Source organism: Olea europaea, chromosome 13 (genome assembly GCF_002742605.1).
Source record: "Olea europaea var. sylvestris chromosome 13, O_europaea_v1, whole genome shotgun sequence".
Lineage (NCBI taxonomy): Eukaryota > Viridiplantae > Streptophyta > Magnoliopsida > Lamiales > Oleaceae > Olea > Olea europaea.
In genome coordinates, this window is record NC_036249.1 from 4,373,974 (window position 1) to 4,399,584 (window position 25,611).

A 25,611-nucleotide genomic window follows, 5' to 3' on the forward strand; every position below is an offset into this window, starting at 1 on the left:
AAACGGACCAAAAAAACCCGCTGCCGAAAAACACAAAATACCGGTCAACCAACTGTAAAATAACCACTAGATCACCGGCTCAGAATACTGGCCTCACTACAGAAATTATGCCGAAAAATTAAACGGAATCGGATCTAAAAATTTAACTTGGTAGAACTAAAAAAAAAGGCCAAAGGGAGAGAGAGAAGAGAGAAGTCTGCCAATTGACTGGAGGAAATAATGAATGAATCTACTAGTCTCTCTCTCCAACCATCTACATCAATGTGGGAGAAGATTTGGATCTAAATCTCATCCATCCAATTTGATCAATGGCCCATAATTTTTCAAACAAACACAAATCCTTGTGAAGAGTAAGTTGCCAATAAAAAGCTGTCATGTGGCCAACAAATGGAGAAAACGTTTTGTCACTTGTAAAAACGTGATTTTTGGGTTTTGAAAATATTTCACGATTTTCACCTTATTTTCACAAACCCCTAGCTCTCTCTAGTTGCTACAATGCATGTGACGGTAATATTTTTGCCCTACATCATCGCTCTTAGTATCTGCAAAAGAAATTAACCCATATCAATATGTAGTAAAGATAAACAAGACTTAAATTTACCTACATTCAGAATTTTGGTTCCCATATCAGATGGGTTCACATCAGTATTAATTTTTTCAAGTATAACATCACCACAAGCAATTTTTTCACGTATGAAATGGTACTTCACCTCAATATGTTTAGATCTTTCATGATAAACCAAATTTTTACATAAAAGTAAAGCTCTTTGACTATCACTGAAAATAACGGGTGACCCTTGCAAAAAATTCAACTTCCCCAAAATTCCTTTCAACCAAATACATTCTTTTACAGATTCGATTATTGCCACATATTCAACCTCCGTGCTGGATAATGTGACAATAGATTGAAGTTGTGACTTTCTTGTGATGCAATTATTCCCAAGTGTGAAGAAATAGGCGGTAGTAGACTTTCTTTGGTACTTATCACCGGCAAAATCGGAGTCTACATACCCCTTTAAAGTGAGCTGTTCAGTTCTTCTTTTAAACACCAATCCCACATCTAATGTTCCAACAATGTATCTTAAAAGTCATTTTAGCCCCGCCCAATGAGGTTTCCTCGGATTAGACATGAATCTATTTAAGAAACTTATAGCATAAGCCAAATCCAGCCTAGTAATAATCATAGAAAAGATGACTCATCCTATGGCATTAGCATATGGGATATTTTTCATTTCTTCCATTTTACTTTTAGTGTTAGGAGACTGAGATGATGATAAATTCATATGGACTGCAAGAGGTACATTAACTTTCTTAACTTCTTTCATGCCAAATTTGGTCATAATTTTTTTCAAATAAGCACTTTGTGTGATAGTTAAAATGTTCACTTGCCTATTTCTGTTGATAACCGTTCCCAAAATTTTTTTGGCATTTCCCAAGTCCTTCATATCAAATTCTGATTTTAGAAGCCCTTTAAGTCCCAAAATTTCAGCTTTAGTAGAGCTGGTCAATAGCATGTCATCAACATATAGAAGTAAATAAACTTCACTACCAACCCTAGTGTTATTATATTATAAACAGCGATCATATTCACTCCTTTTGAAACCAATCTTCAACACATGTGTCAAACCTAATGTACCACTACCTTGGACTTTGTTTGAGCCCATACAATAACTTTTGCAACTTGCACACATAATCTCCCTTCTCCTTTACTTCAAACCCTTGAGGTTGATTTGTATAGATCTCCTCATCTAATTCACCGTGTAAGAAGGCCGTCTTGATATCTAATTGTTCAGGTTCCCAATTGAACTGAACGACTAGTGCAAGCATCAGCCTTATGGTCTCATATTTGACAACCGATGAGAAGATTTCATTGTAGTCAACACCCTCTTTTTGAGTAAATCCTTTGGCTACTAGTCTCACTTCATATCTTAAGGGATCAGATGACACAATCCCGTCTTTTAGTTTGAAAATCCATTTACATTGAACAACTCTTCGATTTTTGGTTTCTTCACTAATTTTCATGTGTTGTTTTCAAGTAAAGATTTCATTTCTTCTTTCATTGCATCTTTCCATTTTTTCAGAGTTAGAGCTATTCATAGCCTCTTCATATGATGAAGGTTCTGAATACTCTAAAGATTCACTCGAGATAAGGGCAAAGTCGGTCAAATTATTTATTTCATATCTTGGATTTGGTTTGATTTGTCTTCTTTCCCTATATCTCACCAATTGATAATCTTAAGCACTTGTTTCAATAGTGGGAACATTTGGGCTTTCTATTTCAGTTTCGACTTCACTCGGACCTACTTCACCTTCATCCGTGTCAACAACATTTTCATCAAATTGTTGTACACCCTCTTCAATATTTTCATGTTGAGTGGGGTTTAGCCTTGTAGCTTCATCTATTTCTGTGAAGCAGTCTCATTAGTTTGCTCTTTAGAATTATCAATTTTGTTCTTTAAGCATGGCATTTCAGATTCATTGAAAATCACATTTCTACTATTAATGGTTTTAATGCCTTGAACGCCCAACACCCACAACATGTACCCCTTAACACTTTTTCGGGTACCCAAGCATCACACACTTAGTAGCTTTAGGATCTAACTTTCCTTCAACTTGATGTGCATATGTCGCACATCGAAACACCCTAATATGAGAAAGGTTTGGGGGTCTTCCCATCCAAAGTTCCTGTGGAGTTTTAAATCCAACATAACTACATGGAAATCGATTTATAAGATAAGCAGCTATCGATACAGCCTCCGCCCAAAAACCTTTCGCTAATCTAGAACTGATTAGCATACATCTTACTTTGTTCATTAGAGTTTTATTCATCCTTTCCGCGACATTTTGTTGTGGTGTGTGCTTAACAGTTTTGTGTCTTACAATTTCCTTTTGCTTACAAAAGTTATCAAGCTCAGCATTGCAAAATTCTAATCCATTGTCAGTTCTTAGAATTTTTAACTTCTTATCAAGTTGATTTTCCACCATCTTCAACCAAGTTCGGAATTTTTGAAAAGTATCATATTTAGATTTCAATGGATAAGTCCAAACTTTTATAGAGTAGTCATCAACTATAGAAAGAAAGTACTTATTTCCTCCAAAAGTAGAATGACTTTTCAGTCCCCATAAATCTGAGTGGACATAGTCTAGGGGCCTAGAGGTGGTATGTGATCCAGTCTCAAAGCTCACCCTATGTGACTTGCCCAACACACATGTTTTACAAAATTCAAGAGGCTCAATCGTATCCTTCCCAATCAACTTTTGATTACTTAAATATTTAAACCTTAATTTCCTATATGTCCCATTCTGTTGTGCCACAATTCAGATTTATTTTTCGTTATGGTCAAAGATTTAGCATCTTGAGGGGTAACTATCTCTCCCAAAAGATAGTACAATTTATTTCTTTTTGGTCCCTTAAAGATTACCAAATATCCCTTCATAACTTTCAAGGTGTTATTTTCAGACCTGAAAAAATGTCCCTCATCTTCAAGAGATCCCAATGAGATGAGATTTCTTTTCAAATTCGGGACATGTCTCACATTCTTCAATTTCCTGACAATGCCATCATACATTCTGATAGCGATGTCACTAATACCGAGAACACTTTGAGAGTTAGTATCTCCCATATATACTTTCCTGGGCTCAATTTCTTTGTAATTATTAATCCAAGATTTATTAGGACACATGTGAAATGTACATCTTGAATCCAAGATCCATTCTTTATCAACTTCTTCATCAGACACAGTCATTACAAGGAGATTGTCTAACTCAGAACCAATCGCAGAATTATCCAAATCTTCATTATTATGATCTTTTGATTTTTTCTTCCACTCAAAGCAATCATGTTTAAAGTGTCCCATTTTCCACAGTGGTAGCACTTCTTATTGCTTCTATCTCATGATTTAGATCTAGTTTTTGATTTCGATTTGAATCTTCTGTTGTTTGAGTTACTTTCCTTCTTTTTAGTTCTTCCTCTCACAAACATACTTTCCGCCCTTGAACTTCTAGATTCTCTCTTGATTTTCAATTCTTGAGATCTTAAGCATTGATGACAATAGATTGTGCTAAAGCATCTCTAGAATATTTTATTGCATTCTTGATATCTCTATAGGAATCGGATAAAGAATTAAGAAGGATCACCGCAAGGTCCTCATCTTCAAATTTTTTTTTTCATTATGGGAAAGGCTTTTAAGCAAAATATTAAAGTTGCTCAAATTAGTTTCCAAGTCCTTTCCAACATCCATTTTGAAGCTAAACAATTTCTCTAAGAGGTAAATTTTATTTGGCAACGTCTTAGTCAGAAACAAAGTATCTAATGCAATCTATAATTCTCTAGCGATTTTGTGTTCTTCAACTTGTTTTACAATGTTATCAGATAAGTGCAATATAATAGAACTATATGCAATTTCATTCATATCTAGAATTTCATCAGGCTTAGCTTTCAATTCATCAAAAAGAAAATTCAGGATCTTCAAGGGCTTTAACCACCCTTTGTTGGACTAATATGGCCCTCATTTTCTACTTCCAAACCGAGTAATCCCCCTTTCCATCGAATTGGGACAATTCGACCTTCGAACCCATTAAAGGTTCTGTAAAATGGTGGCTACTACTCGCAGAAGTAAGTGATTTTTAATATATCAGATCACTTAAGTTGCAAAAAAAGTTTTGAAAAAAATTTTGCAGATAATTTCAAATAAGCAGATGACAAAATGAAAAACACAGTTATATAACATGCACAGATTGAATAACAACTTGATTAATTTTAGATTTTTAACAGTTGATACCAAATAATCATATTACAGAAAACTGAAATATCCTAATACATTTTTCTATTCCAATTAAACAATTTATTCAATTATTGAACAAATTAAAATCACAGTAATATTCATAGATTCACATATGATTCAAGAACACATACAGATACTGTGAACTAGATTGGAACAATCTCACCAAATACTATGTATAACAGTATTAAATCCACTCCAGCGATTTACTACAGAGTCGGAATCCAAAACCCTAACTTCAAGAACTTTCGTTCAAATTACTTATTGTACTACACAGATCAAATGGAACACATTAATACGACAAAAAAAATTAAACTGTATTCTCAGATCCTTACCCATGCCTTAGAGGCTCTGATAATATTTTTGTTGGGATTTTTCACCCAAAGTATGGCTTCAATCACCAATACTCAACCACAGTAATAATAAAAACATTGCAGAAAATTAAAGAATGCACAAATTATTCACCCAATTCGTCCAAGCCTAATCTGGGGAGGCTCGGAGGCAAAAACCCAAGCCCGTCACTATGCAAAGAACCTCCCAAGAGAGAACACGGGTTTGTTTTACAAGATTCAGACAAGAAAATTAGATCATCGGCCTTACAAATGGCCTCACAATATTAGCCCTAACCGACCTTGACCCGGACTCTAATGTAGTATCAATTTATAGTCTAAAAATCTGACCAAACGGACCAAAAAACCTGCTGTCGAAAAATACAAAATACCGGTCAGTCAACTGTAAAGTAACCACCAGATCACCGGCTCAGAATATTGGCCTCACTACAGAAATTGTGCCGAAAAATTAAACAGAATCGGATTTGAAAATTTAACTTGGTAGAACTAAAAAAAAAAAGGCCAAAGGGAGAAAGAGAAGAGAGAAGTCTGCCAATTGACTCAAGGAAATAATGAATGAATTTATTAGTCTCTCTCTCCAGCCGTCCACATCAATAGTGGGAGAAGATTTGGATCTAAATCTCATCCATCCAATTTGATCAATGTCCCGTAATTTTTCAACAAAGACAAATCCTTGTGAAGAGTAAGTTGCCAATAGAAAGCTGTCATGTGGCCAACAAATGGAGAAAATGTTTTGTCACTTGTAAAAACGCGATTTTTGGGTTTTGAAAACATTTCACAGTAACAAACTTTATCGTCAATATCGTGACTAGAAGAGAAGTGTTTCCATATAGGATCAGTCTTTACACGACTGGAAGGTGTGGAACCTATAGATTGCCTTTCCGAAGATTGAGTATTTTTGTCCATCCTAACTAAAAATAAAAATAAAAGCACCATAGTTAGATAGAGTACAGACTCTGACTTCAAGCGCTCTCCTCCAATCAATATACGGTATGCCCAAGGCCCACATAGAAAAAGAGCATTTATCAATTAAAATCAAGTAATCAAAATTATAATAAGGTAAAAGCCATAAATGAATAGTTGAATACTTAGTGTAAATGAAATCAAATAACTCAATCGGAATTAATAATCTATAACAGCCAACTGCGAAGTTGCCACAGGGGCGAATTGCGGTCTGCGAAACTGGTGTGACGGTGTCCCTGACTCCGACGAGGAGGAAATTTGGAAGTCATAAGGAGAAGTCGAGAAGAGAGACGGAGACGACACTGTGATTTGGGATTAATGGGATTTTGATTTGGGATTTAGGAATTTTTTAGGTAAATCGATAATGGATATATCAGTTGGATAATGGATTAAGTCTAAGGGCATTAAATTGGATTTGGACTTGAAGTTGTGGGTCGCTCTTCTACATCACTAGGTCTGGTTCAACTAAAAACCTCCCCCTGGATTTTGGGCATGAGGCGTAGGCCTCATTTGCCTAGCCCTAAGATCAGGCATGCCTAATAATTACCAGTAAAAATTTCAAAGCACGAAACCAAGTTTGGCAGGGGGGGAAAAGAACAAAACAGAAGTCCCTATATTGATTGATAAGTTTTAGATTACACAATTGCACAATTCAGAATCTAAACAACAATTTTATGAACCGTTAGATACGGCACAATACAAAAGAAAACATAAATGGTTCTTATTCCTAATCAAATACCAATCCCATTATCAAGATATGAAGAAGAAAACATATTCGTAATCAAATACAAATTTCGTTATTAAGATATAGCATGATAAGAATTATAGAGAAGTCCAGCCTCTAAGACATTAACCGTATGTTTGGCCTCCATTCTTGCCAATTTTTTCCAATTTTTTTTCAAAAGTGTGGGACCCATGCAGAATATAAGGATGGCGTTCCTGCAAAAAACTAAGGCCTCTGGGTGTGTGTCAGTCATTTGAATTATGGAAATTTGTGGAAAACCATTTCTACCCTTTAATTGGAATTTTATTCCTTCCCTTTTTGCCCTTCTGCTGGAATTTTTATTCTTTCCATTGAGGGCAAAATAGTCATCAAACTCCAGGCGATTTTTCATCCTGCATCATCTCTGACAAAAGACTGAGTGATTGTAACATTTTATCAATGTAAATACTGTAGCAAAATGATATGTGAAGAAAAAAATTGGAAAAGAATGGGGATCAAATGGTGGCTAATAAAGAATTATACAGAAGAAAAAACAAACAAAATCCAATAATTTCACAAATCAAATATAAAAATTGTTATTTGAAACCTACAAAATATGAAAAGTAAATAATTATTATCTCTAAATTAATTGAAATCTTGGAGGAAAAGATAAAAATTTCTGAAAAAGAAGAAGAACACGATGAAAATCAAGGTGTTTAGAAACAATCAAACCTGCTATAGAAGTCCGTTAATGGAAGAACAAGATTTAGAATATGGAGTCAAGAACAAAGTAGAAAAATTTGTAAGAAATACATATGATAGATGCGGCACACTAAAGAGGAGAGAAAGACGAAGAGTTTGTATTGAATTGAAACAGAAAATAAGGGTTTTTATTGTTTGTCACGGGTTCCTTCTATCGGTAGAACATCACGATTTTCATATAAACCGATCGGTCCGACGGGATTCTTGTGCAGCATTCCTTATTTTTCAGTTGATTCAGCCGATCCGATCTGGTTTTCAAAACATTGAGAATAACAACTCAAATTTTAATTGCTTAATCTGCACATCTTCTAGAACACAATAAGATATATTTTTTAAGAATATTGTTACACTAGAATTATGTTCTTCGGGAACAATGTCTTTCTTTATGACGAATATAATATTCTTCTATAATATCAATTTATATTAAATTATCGTTTACAGTAATTAATATTTTTTTAGGGGTTAATAGGAGAAAACGTTCCTACATTTGACACTTATTTTTGGAAAACGTCCCTACGTTTCATTTTTTTGCATTTGCGTCCTTATTTCAACGTTTCATTGCTAAAAAAGTCCTTTTCACTATTTTTGAACGTAAAATGACCAAAATACCCTCCTAAAAAAAGAAAAATAAAGAATAAATTGTAATTTTACTCCTAAATATTTTAAAAAGTGCAAGTGAGTCCAAATAATTATTAAAATGCCTAATAGCACAAAATGTCCCTACGTTTGGCATGTAGTGAGCAAAACGTCCCAACGTTTCAAATTGATGAAAATGACGTTTTTCACAATAAAACATGAAAATAGGGATGAAAATGCAAAAAAAAAAATAAAAAAAAAATTGAAACGTATAGACGTTTTTCGCAAGAAGTGTCAAATGTAGGGACATTTTCTACAAAAAGTGTCAAACGTAAGGATGTTTTGTACTATTAGGCCTTATTAAAATTGAAATCATTGCCAAACCGGTGAATCTCCATATCATTTCCAAAATATCATCATCCAAACTCCGGAGAAATCCATGTTATTTCCAACACACCAATTGACTATACTCACTAGAGCGCTTCTCTTCATGGTCTCTTCTTCTCCAAATGGGACTGACACCTTAGAAATGAAAAAATTCCGACCAACCATAGCCCAAACCGTCTAACCTTCATACCACTAAACCATTTGTTGATGTGTTAAGACCATGAAGAGAAGCGTGCTGGTGAGTATAGTCGATTGGTGTATTGGAAATAACATGGATATCTTCGGAACAGGTAGTGCCGTCGGAGTTTGGGTGATGGTATTTTGAAAATGGTATGGAGGATCACCGGTTTGGCAATGGTTTTAATTTTAATAAAGCCTAATAGCACAAAACATCCCTACATTTGACACTTCTTGTGGAAAACGTCCCTACCTTTGACACTTCTTGCGAAAAATGTCCATACGTTTCAATTTTTTTGCATTTTCATCCCTATTTTCATATTTTTATTGCGAAAAATGTCATTTTCATCAATTTGAAATGTAGGGAAGTTTTTCACACTACATACCAAACGCAGGGACGTTTTGTGCTATTAGGCCTTTTAATAATTATTTGGACTCACTTGCACTTTTTAAAATATTTAGAAGTAAAATTGTAATTTATTCTTTATTTTTATTTTTTTGTTTTATTTAAATAGGAGAGTATTTTGGTCATTTTACATTCGAAAACAATGAAAACGACTTTTTAGCAATTAAACGTCGAAATAATGACGAAAATGCATAAAAAGGTTTGTAGGGACGTTTTCCGCAATAAGTGTCAAACGTAGGGACATTTTCTGCCATTATCCCTTTGTTTGGAGATAAAGTAATGTCTAAACCTGTGTTTCTATTGAAGAAACAAAAACTATTATTTTAGAATAGTTGTTATAATACAATATTTTCCTAGATTATAGATAAGAAATAATAAAATAAATTCAAGAAAATCTATGTATGCTATGATTATAATGTATAATCAAAAGATATAACCTAATATTATATATAAATTTGTTGTTATGCAAATAAATTCGAGATTCCACTCAACTTTTTTCCCCTTCCAAGAAATAAATTCAAGAAAATATATGTATGCTATGATTATAATGTATAATCAAAAGATATAACCTAATATTATATATAAATTTGTTGTTATGCAAATAAATTCGAGATTCCACTCAACTTTTTTCCCCTTCCAAGAAATAAATTCAAGAAAATATATGTATGCTATGATTATAATGTATAATCAAAAGATATAACCTAATATTATATATAAATTTGTTGTTATGCAAATAAATTCGAGATTCCACTCAACTTTTTTCCCCTTCCAAGAAATAAATTCAAGAAAATATATGTATGCTATGATTATAATGTATAATCAAAAGATATAACCTAATATTATATATAAATTTATTGTTATGCAAATAAAGTTGAGATTCTGCTCAACTTTTTCCCCCTTTCAAGCACAACAAAAAATATATATTGGTAAGTCACGTGGTGCATGTCAAATACGGATACACCGTCTTAGTAAGAGTGTTATTGCACCATAGCAATTAGGAAAAGAAAAAAGTTTTGGACTACTCCTCATAACAAAATTAACCTTTTAAGATGAGCATCAAGTCTTAATAAAAGCCAGCCACAAAAACCTATTAAATATACATTGAAATTGAACATTAAGTACTAAAATGACAACAACTTTTCAATCAACCTGTAAATTGTCAATTGGCTAAGCTTAGAATGCCATGAACCTAGAGAATTCCCCTTAAATTGTCATGAGATGAGTATATGATTTGTATTATCGAAAAGTGCATGTATCATTTGCAATTGTCACAATATCCTACCAAAGTTATTGTGTGTTGGCATAACAAGCTTGCAAACCTTGTGAGGAGACAGCTAGCCTAGGGGCCATGGCGGTGTGGCGCTAGAACTTTGGACATCGGACGACGGTCTGTGTCAAATCTATTTTACATAAAGAACAAAAAAATTGAAAAACCAAAACTCTGTCAAAGAAACAACTTGAACGCTAAATATTGTAAAAGAAAATTGTTCCTTGAATGTAAAAATAGTTTCCAACATTAGAGCTACTTACTAAACTGATTATGTGTCGCATAAATTTTAAAATACACAAACTTCAAAGCAACAACAAAGGAATTATATATGAGAAATAGATGTCACACAAACTTTTAATCAAGCAAACCGACATCAACTTTCCAATACTGAATTCTATATGGATAAAATTGTATACCGAGTATCATTACTAATAAAACGTAGGATTCCATTTTAAAATGTCAACCAAATTAAAAATAGTATCATAAATCTTTATATGCTTATTTATGTTTTTATAATTGTTCGATATGGGATTCATCGCGTATCAAGAAAAGGACATTGATATTTCAAGAGTTAATACAATATTTTTAAATATAAAACGTTTTTCTACATTGTTTCGCAAGTTGCAGATATTCAGTGAAAATCATAGTCTGATTGGTGAAGTAATTTGAAACATACTACAAGTAAAGTCCAAGCTTGACAGCCCGGCTGACACTCTCCTCACATTGGAGGGGCTTGTGCATTATTTTATTGGGCGAGGGCCCTCACCCTTGTGATTCTGCATATCAGAATACTGGAATTGCTCAGTGACACGTGAGTGTGGATTTTCTTCATAGTGTTCTGTTCCAGGCTCGGGCTTCACTTTAGAACCTATATCAGATGGCAGCTGAGACTCTGAAAAGGCATCATTCTTTAGCAAAACTTGGTCTCTTTGAATTTGCTGCTTTTGTTGGAGTTGATGTTGACCAAGTTGCTGATGCTGAAAGTGATACAAAGGATTTTGAGATTGTTGAGGTTGATGAGATTGTACAAGAAACTCTCTTCCTGAATAATGGGGTTGAAGATGCATCTTTTCTGATTGATCAGTTGAATGAGGCTTCATGCTTATCACCTGTTGAGTTGCATGCATATTCGACTGATTGGCCATCAAAGGGGGGTTTGAATTGGGCATGGACCGCAAGGATACTGCATTAAATTTCTGATCGTTCATCACTGACTCAACAGTGGTTACAGGAACATTTAAGTTTCCAGACCCCGAAGCATCAGACGAACCAAGCTCATATCTGTCACCTGCAAGTGGCCTAGTTACAGTAATGGTGCAAGTAAAAGGCAACAGAAGATGGTCTGCACATTTTTGCATGTTAACACATTTTATGAGAGAAAGAGAGTACCCTGCATTTCTGGACACAGATGTTGATCGAAATGTTGGTGTGAGGGTTTTGGGGAGTTCCCATGCATGGTTCCCATTAAATAGCCCTCTGATGTTCCCGGGCCATGCATTGGCGGTATATTGTTTCTAATCACCCCCAGCCCATCATTTAAGGACCCAGATGATACTCCATAGGATGTTTGCTGCAAGGTGGACCTACCCATATTACCACCAATACTATGCAACATACTACCATTTTGACCACCAACATGCTGCTTTTGCTGCATTGGCTGTGATACGATAGTAGGTTCATCAGCCGGAAATGCACTCACATTATTAGATGACTCCAGGTTCATGGAAGACCGATAATTGGCATTATTATTCATATCATTACTAGGATTACTAAATCCAGGAGTGGGTATCATTTGGCTGGTTATTCTCAGTACACCCATGGAAGTCGAAATGCTATTTCCACCCGAACTGATTGTGAAACCAGAAGATGATTGTTGATATCCACTAGCCAAAGGACCTGCAAATATTTGTCTTGTGAGAAAGGAGTTAGAGAAGGCAAGTTGATAGCTTTACTCATTTACTGAGAAATAAGAAAATAAAGAAGCATTAAGTGAACTAAAAAAACATCATGAGGAGTCCTAGATAGGCCTTTTCCAGTTGGCAAGAAGATTCCAGTATTCACAGAGGGGCATACAATTGAATTACCAATGTTAGCAACAACACAACTATCAATGGATGAAGTTCTTGTCAGGATTGAATTCCCTGTCTGAGGTAATCCAGGAGTCGGAATCATTGTACCAATGGAAGAGGAAGTATTAGCATGTGAAAATTGCTGGTTGTGGTCACTCATCCGTCTAATCAGCAGATGTAAACGACTCTCCAAGGTTTGCAGGTTTAGATACTCCTCCTGATAATGCAAGAAAAGAGGGGAAAAAATGTTTACATGATTAACAGTTAATTATTCCCTTAGCTAAGAAGCCCTAATTGATGTTCAACACCGTAAATAGATGTAAAATCGCATTACAAAAGTAAAAATATAACAAACCTTGGTCGTAGCACTCCTCAATAGACCCTCCTCTAAGCATCTTACCATATGAAATAGTTTCTTAGGCGGAGGGCCTAGTGTTTGTTGTCTACGCAGCATGAGAAATTCATAGCTGCGCCAAAGAGAACAAATTTTCATCAGCCCTAAATTGCTTATCCACTTAAAATTTAGGCTAAATTTCTTTATTCATCAAATTCAAGAGTTATTTATATGATAATAATCCAACCTATAATAAATAATACTCCTCCAACCCAAAAGATTAAGCTCTAAATAAATAAATAAATAAGTGTTGCCTTTGTTGAAAGATTTAGAGAGTTTTAAAGAATTTATATCAACGTATCCTGTCCTTTTTTATAAAAAAATTGCCTTTTAGCATATCAGTGTCGTAGAGTCATGTTCATGTCGCATGTTAGTGTCCAGTGCTGCTTAGAGAGCACCCAAATATTTAGGAACAGTTGCAACAAATAATATAATACGACACCAAGAGATGGTATGTAACATTTTTCAGCTCATATGTCTACTGATAAGTCATTGTAAACTATAAAATTTATTAGGAATTTGTATTTCTACGCATCTATCATCTCAAAAGCCTAGTATAGTATGTTAAATTTATGGCACCACAATGCAGCAGTAGACATTACTGATTTCACTGTGCCAGAACTCAAGCCATAATGCACAAGCAAAACATGAACATATTACTCCTGGTCAAATGTTACATACAATCTAGAAAAAGTGGTTAATCTTACTTGAAGAAAGTAAAATAAGAAAAGTTATTTCTACGGAAAAGTGTTGTTTTTAAAGCATTCAATAGCAAATATTTAGATGCAAATAACTTCAAAGCAGCTCTCCATTATTAAACATCAGTACAATGTGGATCCACCTGCCAGGGGGAAGAGTTTATTGCGTGTGTGTAAGAGAGGCCGGCGAGTAAAGTAAACAGATATTGCAGTTGAATTTTAGAAGCAAAGCTCAGAATCATGATCATTGAGTCATATTGCACTTATGGATTAGTTTACGGAAATTTCTGTAATAGAGCACAAATCCGCCACATTCAAATAGAATAAGGTCTGAGGCTACAACGCATGCAGCACCACAAAAAGACTTGATGCCAAGCAGATAAACGATATTATTAACTCATAACAAGGACCATCAATCCCTCAACATGCACACCGTCCAATTCAGAAAAATTAAAAAATCATTAACACAACAAGAAAAAGCATATTTATAAGGACATGAAAAACTAAAAGGCTTACATCTTTTCTGCCATAAATTTGCGTGATTTCACAAATTCAGAGCCCATGTTCATAACACTACAATGGACAACAGGATTTTGTATATGTCCAGGCAAGGGGTTTCCTTTTTGCTGCGGTAGCCCAAGCAACGCGGTGCTGGCCTTGTTTAGTTCCTGTCGTGATATCTGCGCATAAAGGTGTGTCTGCAAATTCATCTTTACTGTAAGCTAAACAATGTGTTCCTTGTAACATGATTTATAAGGTTCCATCATCTAGTTAACATGAATCACTTTCCATGCATAATAACATCCACAAACTATCAGTCTACGAAAATAAGATGAAAAAACAATCACTTTGACAAATGCATTCTGCAAATTTTACAAATATAATAGCCTGGTGAGCCCTCTTCCCCGTGGAAGAACAAGGGGCGGAGCCACTTGGGGTCTAGTGGGGGCTGGATTTTGGTCCTGGGTATTTCACCTATTACACTTTAGGGGCAGCCAGTTTTCAAGGCAATGGAAAACAAACAACCGCATCAAAAATTGAAGAGAAATATGGTTGAAAAATCACTGTCGCTAGAGAAAGATTACCATCAAGAAATAAGAATTCTGGAAAAATAAAATAAATTATACGGAGTTGAGTTCAGATTAAATCATTCACAACAAACAAATCGAGTCGATTTCAACATACAAAGCCCGTTTTAACACTTATATAATCCGATACTACCTTCCAAGTTTGGCGATGAAGAAGTTGAGTAGAAATCACTGCAACACAAGATCAATTGGTGCCGAGAGGTGATGAGTATGTTACCAATTTTTATTCTAATGCCAAGAAAGAAAACCTAGGCCGCTCTTCCCGCTTTGCTAAACAGATGTCGGGTTGTCCTTTGATTGGCCGGCTTTCTAATATTGTAATTGGGCTTTATAAATATTTTTTTGGACTCATCATCTAAAAAAGTGAAAATTACACAATTCCCTATTTTAAACATTCACTAATTTTAAAATTAGATGGGTAGTTTAACCCTTCAAAAATCGAATGTTTTATTTTAGTTAATATTTTTTTAAATAAATATTTTTACTAAATGTATATACTACAATATACATATAAACCCTAATTAATTCTCACTACTCTCTCTACATTTCTCTCGCGTCTCACTCTCACTGATTATTCTCTGAACGAAAATGCAGAAATCGGTAATTTGGTGTGGATGCGACAGAGCTTTCGATGCGATTCCAATATTGTGTACGACTGTGGAAAAGACTGTGTTTGGTGGTGGATGTGGTGTGATGGTTGCGTGGTGGTGGTAGATTTGCGCTGTCGGAATCGTCAAAGCTGGTGGTGGTGGCTATGATAGTTTTGGCAGTGGCTGAGCAGTATTTGTTCATGGTTGATGGAGGTGTGGGCAGTGGTGTGTGATGTGGATGGGATGCTACGTTGTGGTGGCTCTGGTGGTGGTGTGTGGTAGTGGTATGGTGGTTCTGGGGATGATGGTGGCGTTGGTGATGATTGGAGGTAATGGTTGTTTGGTGGTGATCACAGATTAATTGGTTGATTGTGACCATTAAATTGATTAATCTGTGATTAATTTGATCAATAAGAAAGATAAGTTGTGATCAAAAATTAATGTTTGACCTAAAATATTAATAATTTGTGATTATTTAATAAGTTGTCATCTATCATATTTGTGATCTATGACCTATAAATAAATTATGAAGTGTAAATTTTTGATCTGTGACCGACGAACAAATTGTGACCTAGAAAAGTCTTGAATTGTGACCATAAAATAATCTGTGACATGAAAAATTCTAATTTATGATCGAAAAATAATATGTAACTAATTAAATTGTGAATTTGTGACCGAAATGGGTAATAATTATCTTCTTAGTTATGAAATTTTCCGTTTAGAAAATCAAATTATAATTTTATTCTATAAAAATTAAGATATATACTATACCTCACGTCGCTTTATCTATTTTTTTACTGTTCCCCAGTCAGATTCGCACCCACACCACCAACACTATTGCCCGCCACCATTGTCCAGACTCAGGGAGAACAAAATTTTGGGTTGGGTGAGGCTTTGGGGACATGGGCCTCTAGTGCAATTTTACCCTTTCAAAAATATTAAAAAATATAGTCAAAGTCAAATTTTTTAATCTAGTAACAGACATTTGGATGAAAAACGTCAGGGCCTCCTCCGCAACGTTTCGAAAGGTTTAGGGTGACGATTGCAACAAATTAAGGATTTGAAAAAAATCTGCTAATGTTTTAAAGATTTGATGTCTCTGCTGCAATTATCCCTTTATTTTATTTCGATTATAACTCTTATTTTGAATTTTATAAATATGAGATCTTAATTCTTAATAATACGCACTTGAATTTTGACTTTTACATTTTCTTCTCTTTTTCTCACTAATTTATAACAAAATTAAGCTCTCGTTTAGCCCCCATTTTCAGAAAATGAAAACGGTTGGAATAATATTTTTTTGAAAAATGAGTGGTTGAAAAAAAAGGAAAGTTTTTTTTTATTTACGTGTAATATTATTTTATGAAAAATTGTGTAGTAAAAAAAAAAGAGAAAAATGAAATTTAATGGGATCAAACGGGGGCTAACTATGATTTTGTTCGGTAATGATTATGAGAAATGATTTTTTTTTACCATTAGAAAGAAAAGTGAATTCCACTTGTGAATGAAAGAATAAAAAATGATGGTTGAAATAGTAAAATAACTATAAAAAAAAATCTTTTGAAGTGAAATATTGCAACCAAACGGGGCCACAAAGCTTAAGAATCCTTTTACCATACTGCTACAGTCCCTTTCTCACGCACAGAGGCACTGTTCTGCGCCTGATACTTGTAGAAACTTGCTATCATCAGTTCACCATGCCTCGAGGATCCTCTCAGTCTCAGGCTGCCTCTGATCCCATGTCCCGCCTAGGAATGGCATTTTAGCTCGTCGGCTCGGACCGAGCCAAGGCTCAAGTTGAGCTCCATTTAGGGAGAACGAGTTAAGCCCGAGCTGCCTAATTATTAAAAATAAATAAATAAATAAATAATGGCTGCCTAATTATTAAAAAAAAGCATAAAAAGCGAGCCTACCCGACTTGGCTCGGCTTGGAAAGGCCCGACCCGAAAGCTCGGGTCGAGCCTAATTTTTTTGGCCGAGATTTTGTTCAGCTCTGCTCGGGCCCCAAAAAAAGCCCGCACATTTTACCCGAGTCGAGTTCGAGCCTTGAGTTTCGACTCGCGAGCCGACTCAGCTCGACTTGTTGACATCCCTAGTCCCACCCGAGCATCATGGCCATGCCCCCGCGTGGATCGTATGCCGGCATGCACTGCCGCAAGCTAGGAGGGGGCTCATCCAATTCCTCCTCCTCTGGAAGAGCATCAGGCAGCAACATGCTGAGGTTTTACAAGGACGATGCTCCGGGATTGAAGATCAGCCCCACGGTCGTCCTTGTCAGAAGCTTCATCGGCTTTGTTACTGCGCTCCACGCCTTCGGCAAGTTCTATCGCTACAAATCTGGACATGGTGCCTGATTCTCACGGATGCTCGGGTCGCAGGTTCGGATCTTGGAATTCGAGGCAGCTTGTTTGGTAAAATTGGTATTTCGGTGTGCCACGTTAAGTTTTTAGCTTTTTGTAAATGATTCTCACTTCTGGACGGCAGATAAGAGAGGATCTTAGCTTTCACGTTTCTTTCTGTTTTGATATTAATATGCTTCTTTGATCATACATGAAACTAATCTTAGTTCACATAATTTTACAGGAAAATTGCAGCCGAGGTACCAAACATTTCGTTTATTAGCAGACTTTGCCCAACCTTTAGTTGCCACCCACAGTACCAAACCTTTCAAAAATATGCATCGGAGGTCCAAATAGATGGAAACCGTCCATTTGACTGTTAATTGACAAAAAAAAAGTAAATGTTGACCTATTTTGACTAAATTGGAAAGGATAAAATTGTAACTTGATAATTACCATATTAAATAAATTGAAAAAAATATCAAAAAATCAAAAATTAAGAAAAGAACTTAAAAAAAGTGGTTGTCTTCTTCAACCATCCCACCTCAACCTAACCTACCCCCATCTTTTTCCCTAAACCAGCCGGCAGCCACTAGCACCACCGCCTGTCACAATCACCATCGCCAAGCAACAAAACCCAGAAAGAAATTGAATAAAACTCCCCAGCAGCAATGTCTAGAAGTAAGAAACCACTGAATCCCAAACTGACTGAAGCTGTAACTAGAAGAAGAGTTGGAAATAAATTTGCTTGAAAATTGGGACTTCTGAGTTCGAAATTTAGGGATTCATTTTGGGATTGCGATTCCATCAAGATGTCGGCGTTTTGTGAGGAATGGATAAACGGAGACGTTTTGGCATCGGAATTCTCTGACGTAGAATTTAGTGAACAAGAAACCGTAGAGAAGAAATAATGTAAAGCGGGCTTGAGCCGGACGCCGAGATAGAGTGACTTCGATTGAAAGCCGCAGTTCTGAGTTTTGGGTGAGTTCGGATGAGAACTGGTTTAGGAGTGAGTTGCAGACAACTCATAACTCGACAAACAGTTGAGCAGACGATACCTTGGAAACACAAAAATTATGGCGAAAGTAGAGAACAAGTATTGTTGCAGAAGTGTGAATCTCCAGCTCTTCTGGTGGCAGGCGATGGTGCTGGGAAAAAGATGGGGGTGGGGTGGTTGAAGAAGACAACCCTTTTTTTAATTTTTTTTCTTAGATTTTTTATTTTTTGATTTTTTCTTGATTTTTAAATTTTTTTTTTCAATTTATTTAATATGGTAATTATCAAGTTACCATTTTATCCTTTCCAATTTAGTCAAAATAGGTCAACATTTACTTTTCTTGATCAATTAACGGTCAAATTGATGATTTCCATCCATTTAGACCCATATTTTTGAAAGGTTTGGGACTGTAGGCGATACAAACTAAAGGTTTGGGCAAAGTCTACTAATAAACAAAAGGTTTGGTACCTCGGCTGCAATTTTCCCTAATTTTACTGCTGTTTCCCTGCGTTCGTTAACTTCACGATGAGAATTGATTGTTTATGTTAATTTTTTAGTACACTACATTTTGCTGTTGTGCATTTGGCAATTTTAATCCCTTTAAATAGAAGTGTGATGGTATTCTAGTGAGCTACATGTTGGATTACGACCTGTAGAAAATAACTTGAGCTAGCTGGTTTCTATAAATTGTTACTGTGAATGCATTAATTTTTGTAGATTGTGTACCAGTCCTGCTTAAATATGGATGTTAATATAACTTTTGTTCCATTATCTTTCGTACATCGATAGAATTCCCAAGTTTATATGGTATGAACATTATTGATTGTCCATAAATGAATTTCGAACAGCAATGAAAGCTTTTTTTTGGATAAAAGTTGCTAGATATTTTCATGTATCGAGAGACACTATTGAGCGTTGTAGCTATAGATCTCAATCAATTTAGGGCCCGTTTGGTAGGAATTTTGAGAATTGATTTTTTTGACTGTTAGAAGAAAAGTGGGGTCCACATATAAGAGAAGAAGTCAAAAATTACGGCTTGAATAGTAAAATAACGGTCAAAAAATCAATTTTTTTGGGCAAAAAATCCCTACCAAACAGGGCTTTAGAATAGCGTATAGTATACTGATGAGTGAATATTTAGTGATGAAAACAAAGAAAATTTATGGGGCTTCCTGCACTAATAGGTTACAGATAATAGTTTTGTTGCCTTAAGGTAATTTTTCATGTATTAGGTCCAGTGCGGGTATCAACAGCAAGAAAACTTAAATAGTTAAAATTTTAAACTTGATAGTTTTGCATTATCTATCCAAAAAGTACACTGAACATAGAGGATTAAATAGTTAAATTTCATCTTCATCATTTTCATCTATAAGCCTTAATCCTTGACAACTTCCACGGTCGCTTGAACCACCAAAATGATGAATCACACCCAATGCATCTAAATCACCCATCGTTAGAGTATGAGGCTCGTCATTATTTCTATTGTCAATTGTCATCTAAAGCACAAACTTAAGAATAAATATATTAGATAAAGATGCATTGAAAAGGATAAAGGCTTTTTCTCGTTTTTGTTGGATATTGGTTAAATAAATCGAGAATTGAAAATCGATTAAAATGACTTCGTATCGACTTCGGCCAAATACTCAAAAGCTCAACTCAATCCGTTTAGGCAAAATTGTTTGCCACTTCGCCGCTTCGGGGATCGACCTGGCAAAATTTTTTGATTTCTCTGCATGTATTGAAGGGTATATTTGGCATTTCGAAAACCAATATCGGATGAATGAGAAATTATGAAAAATGACGAAAATCAGGTCAAAATATTTGACCGTGCGACCGCATGGTTGGTAAACCGCGCAATCACATGTCAAATTCAATTCCGATTTTTTGAGTAAAACCGTGCGACCGCACGGTCTATAACCGTGCGTGAATAGACACCTTTTCATAAAAGTGCATTGTTTGGAAATGGTGTATGGTTTGGCCTCAACCATTTCGTCCACGCCCTTTTATGGTCTATAAATAGGACCCTTTGGGTGTCCTATTCCACACAATTTGATATGCAAAAACATCTCTCATCCTCTCTTCTATCCAAAATCAAAATCATTTCATTTATTTTGATTTTCCTTCATTTCATCCTTGGAGTACATAAGCCTAAATTTGGTTCGTTGTACTTGTGTTTTGGAGTGCTACAAACACAAGTGTAGCCGTTGTATCTTGGGAGTCGATTGCCGAAATCCGTAAGCACCGTTGCGGGGCAAAATCGACTTAAGGACAAAGAGTTCAACTCTTGTCTCGGCTTTGTCCCTACTTTCTTCTTCTTCTTGTTTGTGTTTTCTTTGCCGTTACTCTGTCCAATTTTCGGCACGGATTTACAAACCATCATTATACTTATTTTGGCGTCACTATTCACAAAATTCCTCCAATAGTTTTATGGTGGATTTCCTCATGGGAGAGGTTTCTGCCGCTGTCTCTAACACGGCTGCTGCTCCAATAGAGAGAGTTAAGCTCTTGATTCAGAATCAGGATGAAATGATCAAAACCTGTCGGTTGTCTGAACCATACAAAGGGATTGGTGACTCTGCTTTGCCCGAACAATAAAGGGTGAAGGAATGCTTGCTCTCGAGAGAGTCAACACTGCAAATGTTATCAGATACTTCCCACTCAGGTTAATAAACAATCTTATCCATCCCTTACCCTCTCCATTATTTTCTTTTTCTTTTTCCCCTTTGATAATTATATATCATGCAAGCTATAGTCTAATTGCCAAGGGAATGGGTGCGTTTAAATTCATCATGCAGAGGCTTGCTTGACCAGTTCTGTTATGTTTTGTTATCTGTATTTTATTAAAACATATTAACTACTTCTATCCATTAAATTTGTTCCTGTTCTTTTGCTTTCATGATAAGATATTATTGAAATTAAAGCATGGCTTAAAAGATGGTAATAGTTAGCTTTTCATTTCTTTGACATTTGAAATCATTACATATGCTTTCAGGCCTTAAACTTTGCTTTCAAAGACTACTTCAAGAGGCTTTTTAGCTTCAAGAAAGACAGGGATGGCTATTGGAAATGGTTTGCAGGAAACTTGGCATCGGGTGGTGCTGCTGGTGTATTAAGTCAGTTGTACAGTTTGTAATTCGGTTATTTTCGGTTAGTAACCGCTTCTTGGCAGTTAGTGGCTAGTTTGTTAGTTTGTTATCCCCCTGTACAGATGTATTCAGCATACTTTCCATGATGGATCTGAAGTTGAAACTATTTATAGCGGCTGAACTTGTAACTCAGGACAATTGAATAATGAAAATCCTCTTTCTCCACCTTCCGTCTCTTTTTCATTTCTGCACTTAACATGATGCCTTGTCTCTACTGTTTGTCTACTCTCTTGATTATGCTAGAACACGGTTGACAAATGATGCTAAGGTCGCCAAAAAGGGTGGTGAAAGGCAGTTTAACGGTTTGATTGATGTTTACCAGAAAACACTCAAATCTGATGGTCTTGCTGGGCTTTGCCGTGGATTTAATAGGTCATGTGTTGGAATCCTTGTCTACCGTGGGCCCTGCCACGCGATTTATGCAACGTGATTTTTAAATCGCAAGCGCACGGTATCAAGTTTTGTAGTATATTTAAGAATTGAAAAGTGTCAAACCCACAGGGATTGATATTCGACTTCCATTGAGTACTATAATTGTGTCCGCGTTTACTTTATCTAGACAATTGAGTGTTAAATTAATGTTTGAATACTAAACTAACGTCAATGAATTAAATAGTGCAATAAAAGTGAGGCAATTTTTAAAGATTAAATTAAATTTACCTAATGTCTAGGGAATGATTTCACCGTATTCTCGACATAATTCTCAATCCCTATAGATATTTCCATCAACTATTTCCCGAATTCATAGGCAAGAATCCTAAATTAATTCTATTTCCCCCTCTCGAGCGTCAAATAGAACCTATCTCTATATTTTAACGCCAATATCTCTATTCCGAATTAAATATATATAGATTATCACACACTTGGTTCTTGTTTTACCCTCAAAGATTCGTACTTTCTCTCGAAACCTACAAACCTAGGTTATATTCTTCTTAGATCACGCCTAAATTCCCTCTCTCGAGCGTCAAATTTAGAACATCAATTCATTCAATTAGTGATCATGCAACTGAAAGCATTAAACAAGAACAATACAAATCAATTCTGAAAAATTAAATGGAAATACTATAAAGAAATTGAATCATATCTCAAATAGGTTAAATCAAACCCTAGATTTAATAACTTAGTTCACGATTGAGAAGAAGAACATGATAAAATACAAATTAAATCGCATGGAGAAGAGAAAGATAAGAAAAAACTCAGGTTGCTGCTCTATTTCTCAATCTTGTGGCTTGATTTCTCAGTTTCTCCCTTCTTCTTCTCCAAAATCGGGTCGATCTTCTCTTAATTGGTGCCTCTCTTTTTCTTGCCTCTTCAACTGTCTAACCCCCTTCTCTTGTTCTTCATCTAGGTATTTATATTTTCTAAGGGTCCTCAAGAGTTAGGATATGATTTTTGGGCCAAAAAGATACTTAAAAACTCGGGTTTTAATGTTTTGGGAACAGGCGCCATGGCGCCCAAGTTTCTGCTCCTTTTTTTCTTCATTGGGCGCCATGGCGCCCAAGGTTCTGCTGGAATTTCATCTCTTTGAGGCGTCAATGCCACTGCTTTGCTTTTATTCTCCTTGTTTTCCAAGCCTATTTTTCACTCCAATCTTATTCAATACTTGCTTATTCATGCTTCATTTCATTGATCATCATTTTTGCTTATCACCGGCTCCCAATAGTGGTATTTTCTCGAGAGTTGTCCAAACTGCAAAACAACACTAACACACACATCAAAACGTTCAAAAATGCTTAAGAACACATCAAAAAACTTGATTTAGAAGCTTTAATTTAATGAGTGAATTACACTCATCAGGCTCTACTTTAAAATGTATGATTCGTTGAAACCTGTAATTCTGGTTGGTTCTCTACAGGTCAGTAGATTTCTGAACTTTGAACTCTTGATTCTAAACCTCCAGTTATCTTATACGCCATCAACCCATCTTTGCCACTTTATTTCATCCATTAGATGCTTTGCCTTCTCTTCCACGTTCTTTATGACTTTGGGATGTTGGAATGAAGTCGGCCTTGCAACTTGTCGAAATTTTTGTTCTCTCCATGTAAACTTCTGCTGTGTTGCCATGATGATATTTGACCTGCACGATGATCCAATTTTATGTTCTTTGGCATGTTCTTTTTCCTCGGTTTGATGAGTACATTAGATTTACATTCGCCTGCTGCATTAGTAAGTCCCCTACCAGAGTTACCAGTTTGCAGGCTACTAACACAGTGTTACTGTATTTGGTTAACAACTGGATAACTTCTTCGCCAGTTTCTTGCTATTATTTTAGAATAGTTGTTATAATACAGTATTTTCCTAGATTATAGATAAGAAATAATAAAATAAATTCAAGAAAATATAAGTATGCTATGATTATAATGTATAATCAAAAGATATAACCTAATCGAATAACATATATAAATTTGTTGTTATGCAAATAAATACGAGATTCTGCTCAACATTTTTCCCCTTTCAAGAAATAAATTCAAGAAAATATATGTATGCTATGATTATAACGTATAATCAAAAGATATAACCTAATCGAATAACATATATAAATTTGTTGTTATGCAAATAAATTCGAGATTTTGCTCAACCTTTTTTCCCCTTTCAAGAAACAAATTCAAGAAAATATATGTATGCTATGATTATAATGTATAATCAAAAGATATAACATAATCGAATAACATATATAAATTTGTTGTTATGCAAATAAAGTCGAGATTCTGCTCAACTTTTTCCCCCTTTCAAGCACAACAAAAAATATCCATTGGTAAGTCACGTGGTGCATGTCAAATACGGATACACCGTCCTAGTAAGAGTGTTCTAGCACCATAGCAATTAGGAAAAGAAAAAAGCAGCTGAAGAGATTAAAGCAAAGAGAAGTTCTATTTGACAAAGAAAAATTATTTAATTTGGATACATGAGTAGATATTGTATATGTGTAATCAAAGTCAATGGCAAGAGAGCAATCGAGTTCGACAGTGTTTGGGAGAGGAGAGAAAAGAAAGTGCGTATAGTTTGATTATTCTAGCTTTGTGTAAGAGAATTGAGATGGATTGCACTCTGCTGTTGAGGGAAAAGAGGTGGTTGTGTTGAGTCCATTATTGAATAGGATTAATGGACAAAAAGAAGGAGGAAAGAAAAAGAAAAAAAAAGGGGGGGGGGGGGGGGGGGGGGACGTACGAATTTATGTGCTTTGTATGTCGATTGTTCCAGTTTTATATATCTAGATGTTGAAAGATTGTTTGAAGACTAACTTCTCTCTCTTTGAATGGTAAATTGATTTTTTCATTCTTCTTTTAAAGTGTGTACAACATTATTGTTGTAGAGATGATGTTCAAGTTGGACTTCTGCATCATGTACAGTATTCTTAAAGTACAAATACACATTTGGAGGTCAATAACACAACTACTCCAACAAAATAGCAAGGTTCTATTTAAAACATCATCTTACCATTTTGTAGAAATGAAATCTCTAATCTTAACATCGAGCCTTTGTTCGTGTGAAATTAAAAGTAGCTAATAAGTTCATTTTCATATCCAAGCAAATATTATCATTATCATACATTCACAATTACTATTCATTTATCATCGATAACATGAACAGAGGCCAAATTTTCAATCAATACCATAAAAAAAATAAAATCATATAATACATCCATACCAAATTTTTATCCAGCAATAATATATTAAAGTTGTTAAGGGATAAAATCCCACATCAAATAAAGATATAAATATATACCAACTTATAAGATTTTGAACTAATCTTTTTAGATGGGCCCTCAAATCTTAGTATGATATTAGAGCTCATTAAACTCTAATGAGCGATTCGATCCGATTAAAGACTCAATAAATAAGCATACGAATTTCAAGATTGATCTGCTCAAACGGATCATTATCTTGGAAGGCATGTTAAGAGATAAAGTCCCAC

The 25,611-nt window shown here is 35.2% G+C and overlaps 2 protein-coding genes and 1 pseudogene across 4 annotated transcripts; 2 read left to right on the forward strand and 1 right to left on the reverse strand.

Annotated features, from left to right (window-relative positions):
• Positions 1 to 10,931: 10,931 nt before the first annotated feature.
• LOC111407334 (histone acetyltransferase HAC1-like) lies at positions 10,932 to 14,930 on the reverse strand. 3 transcript variants are annotated; one of them, XM_023036752.1, is made up of 6 exons: positions 14,758 to 14,930; positions 14,053 to 14,246; positions 12,800 to 12,911; positions 12,460 to 12,661; positions 11,765 to 12,271; positions 10,932 to 11,663 (listed from the first exon to the last, which is right to left on the reverse strand). In XM_023036752.1, the coding sequence occupies exons 2-6, from the start codon at positions 14,244 to 14,246 to the stop codon at positions 11,116 to 11,118; spliced, it is 1,563 nt and encodes a 520-aa protein (XP_022892520.1). In that variant the 5' UTR covers positions 14,758 to 14,930; the 3' UTR covers positions 10,932 to 11,115. The 3 variants fall into 3 exon arrangements, with proteins under 3 accessions (XP_022892520.1, XP_022892522.1, XP_022892521.1); XM_023036754.1 differs by having other exon boundaries at positions 14,053 to 14,216; positions 14,758 to 14,929; XM_023036753.1 differs by having other exon boundaries at positions 14,053 to 14,234; positions 14,758 to 14,929.
• A 1,981-nt stretch (positions 14,931 to 16,911) lies between these two features.
• Positions 16,912 to 17,569, forward strand: LOC111407338 (protein transport protein Sec61 subunit beta-like). Its single transcript, XM_023036758.1, has 2 exons — positions 16,912 to 16,968; positions 17,317 to 17,569. Exons 1-2 carry the CDS (start codon positions 16,912 to 16,914, stop codon positions 17,566 to 17,568), a joined length of 309 nt encoding a protein of 102 aa, XP_022892526.1. The 3' UTR covers position 17,569.
• A 1,060-nt stretch (positions 17,570 to 18,629) lies between these two features.
• On the forward strand, positions 18,630 to 23,844 carry LOC111407336 (annotated as a pseudogene).
• Positions 23,845 to 25,611: the final 1,767 nt, after the last annotated feature.

Coding starts and splice junctions, on each gene's coding strand:
- LOC111407334 (XM_023036752.1), bottom strand. CDS start 14,246: ATGAATTTGCAGACACACCTTTATGCGCAGATATCACGACAGGAACTA. Junction 12,272..12,459: donor TTGTGTTGTTGCTAACATTG/GTAATTCAATTG, acceptor AAATATTTGCAG/GTCCTTTGGCTAGTGGATAT. Junction 11,664..11,764: donor TCTGTGTCCAGAAATGCAGG/GTACTCTCTTTC, acceptor GGCCACTTGCAG/GTGACAGATATGAGCTTGGT.
- LOC111407338 (XM_023036758.1), top strand. CDS start 16,912: ATGCCTCGAGGATCCTCTCAGTCTCAGGCTGCCTCTGATCCCATGTCC. Junction 16,969..17,316: donor ATCCCATGTCCCGCCTAGGA/ATGGCATTTTAG, acceptor CCCTAGTCCCAC/CCGAGCATCATGGCCATGCC.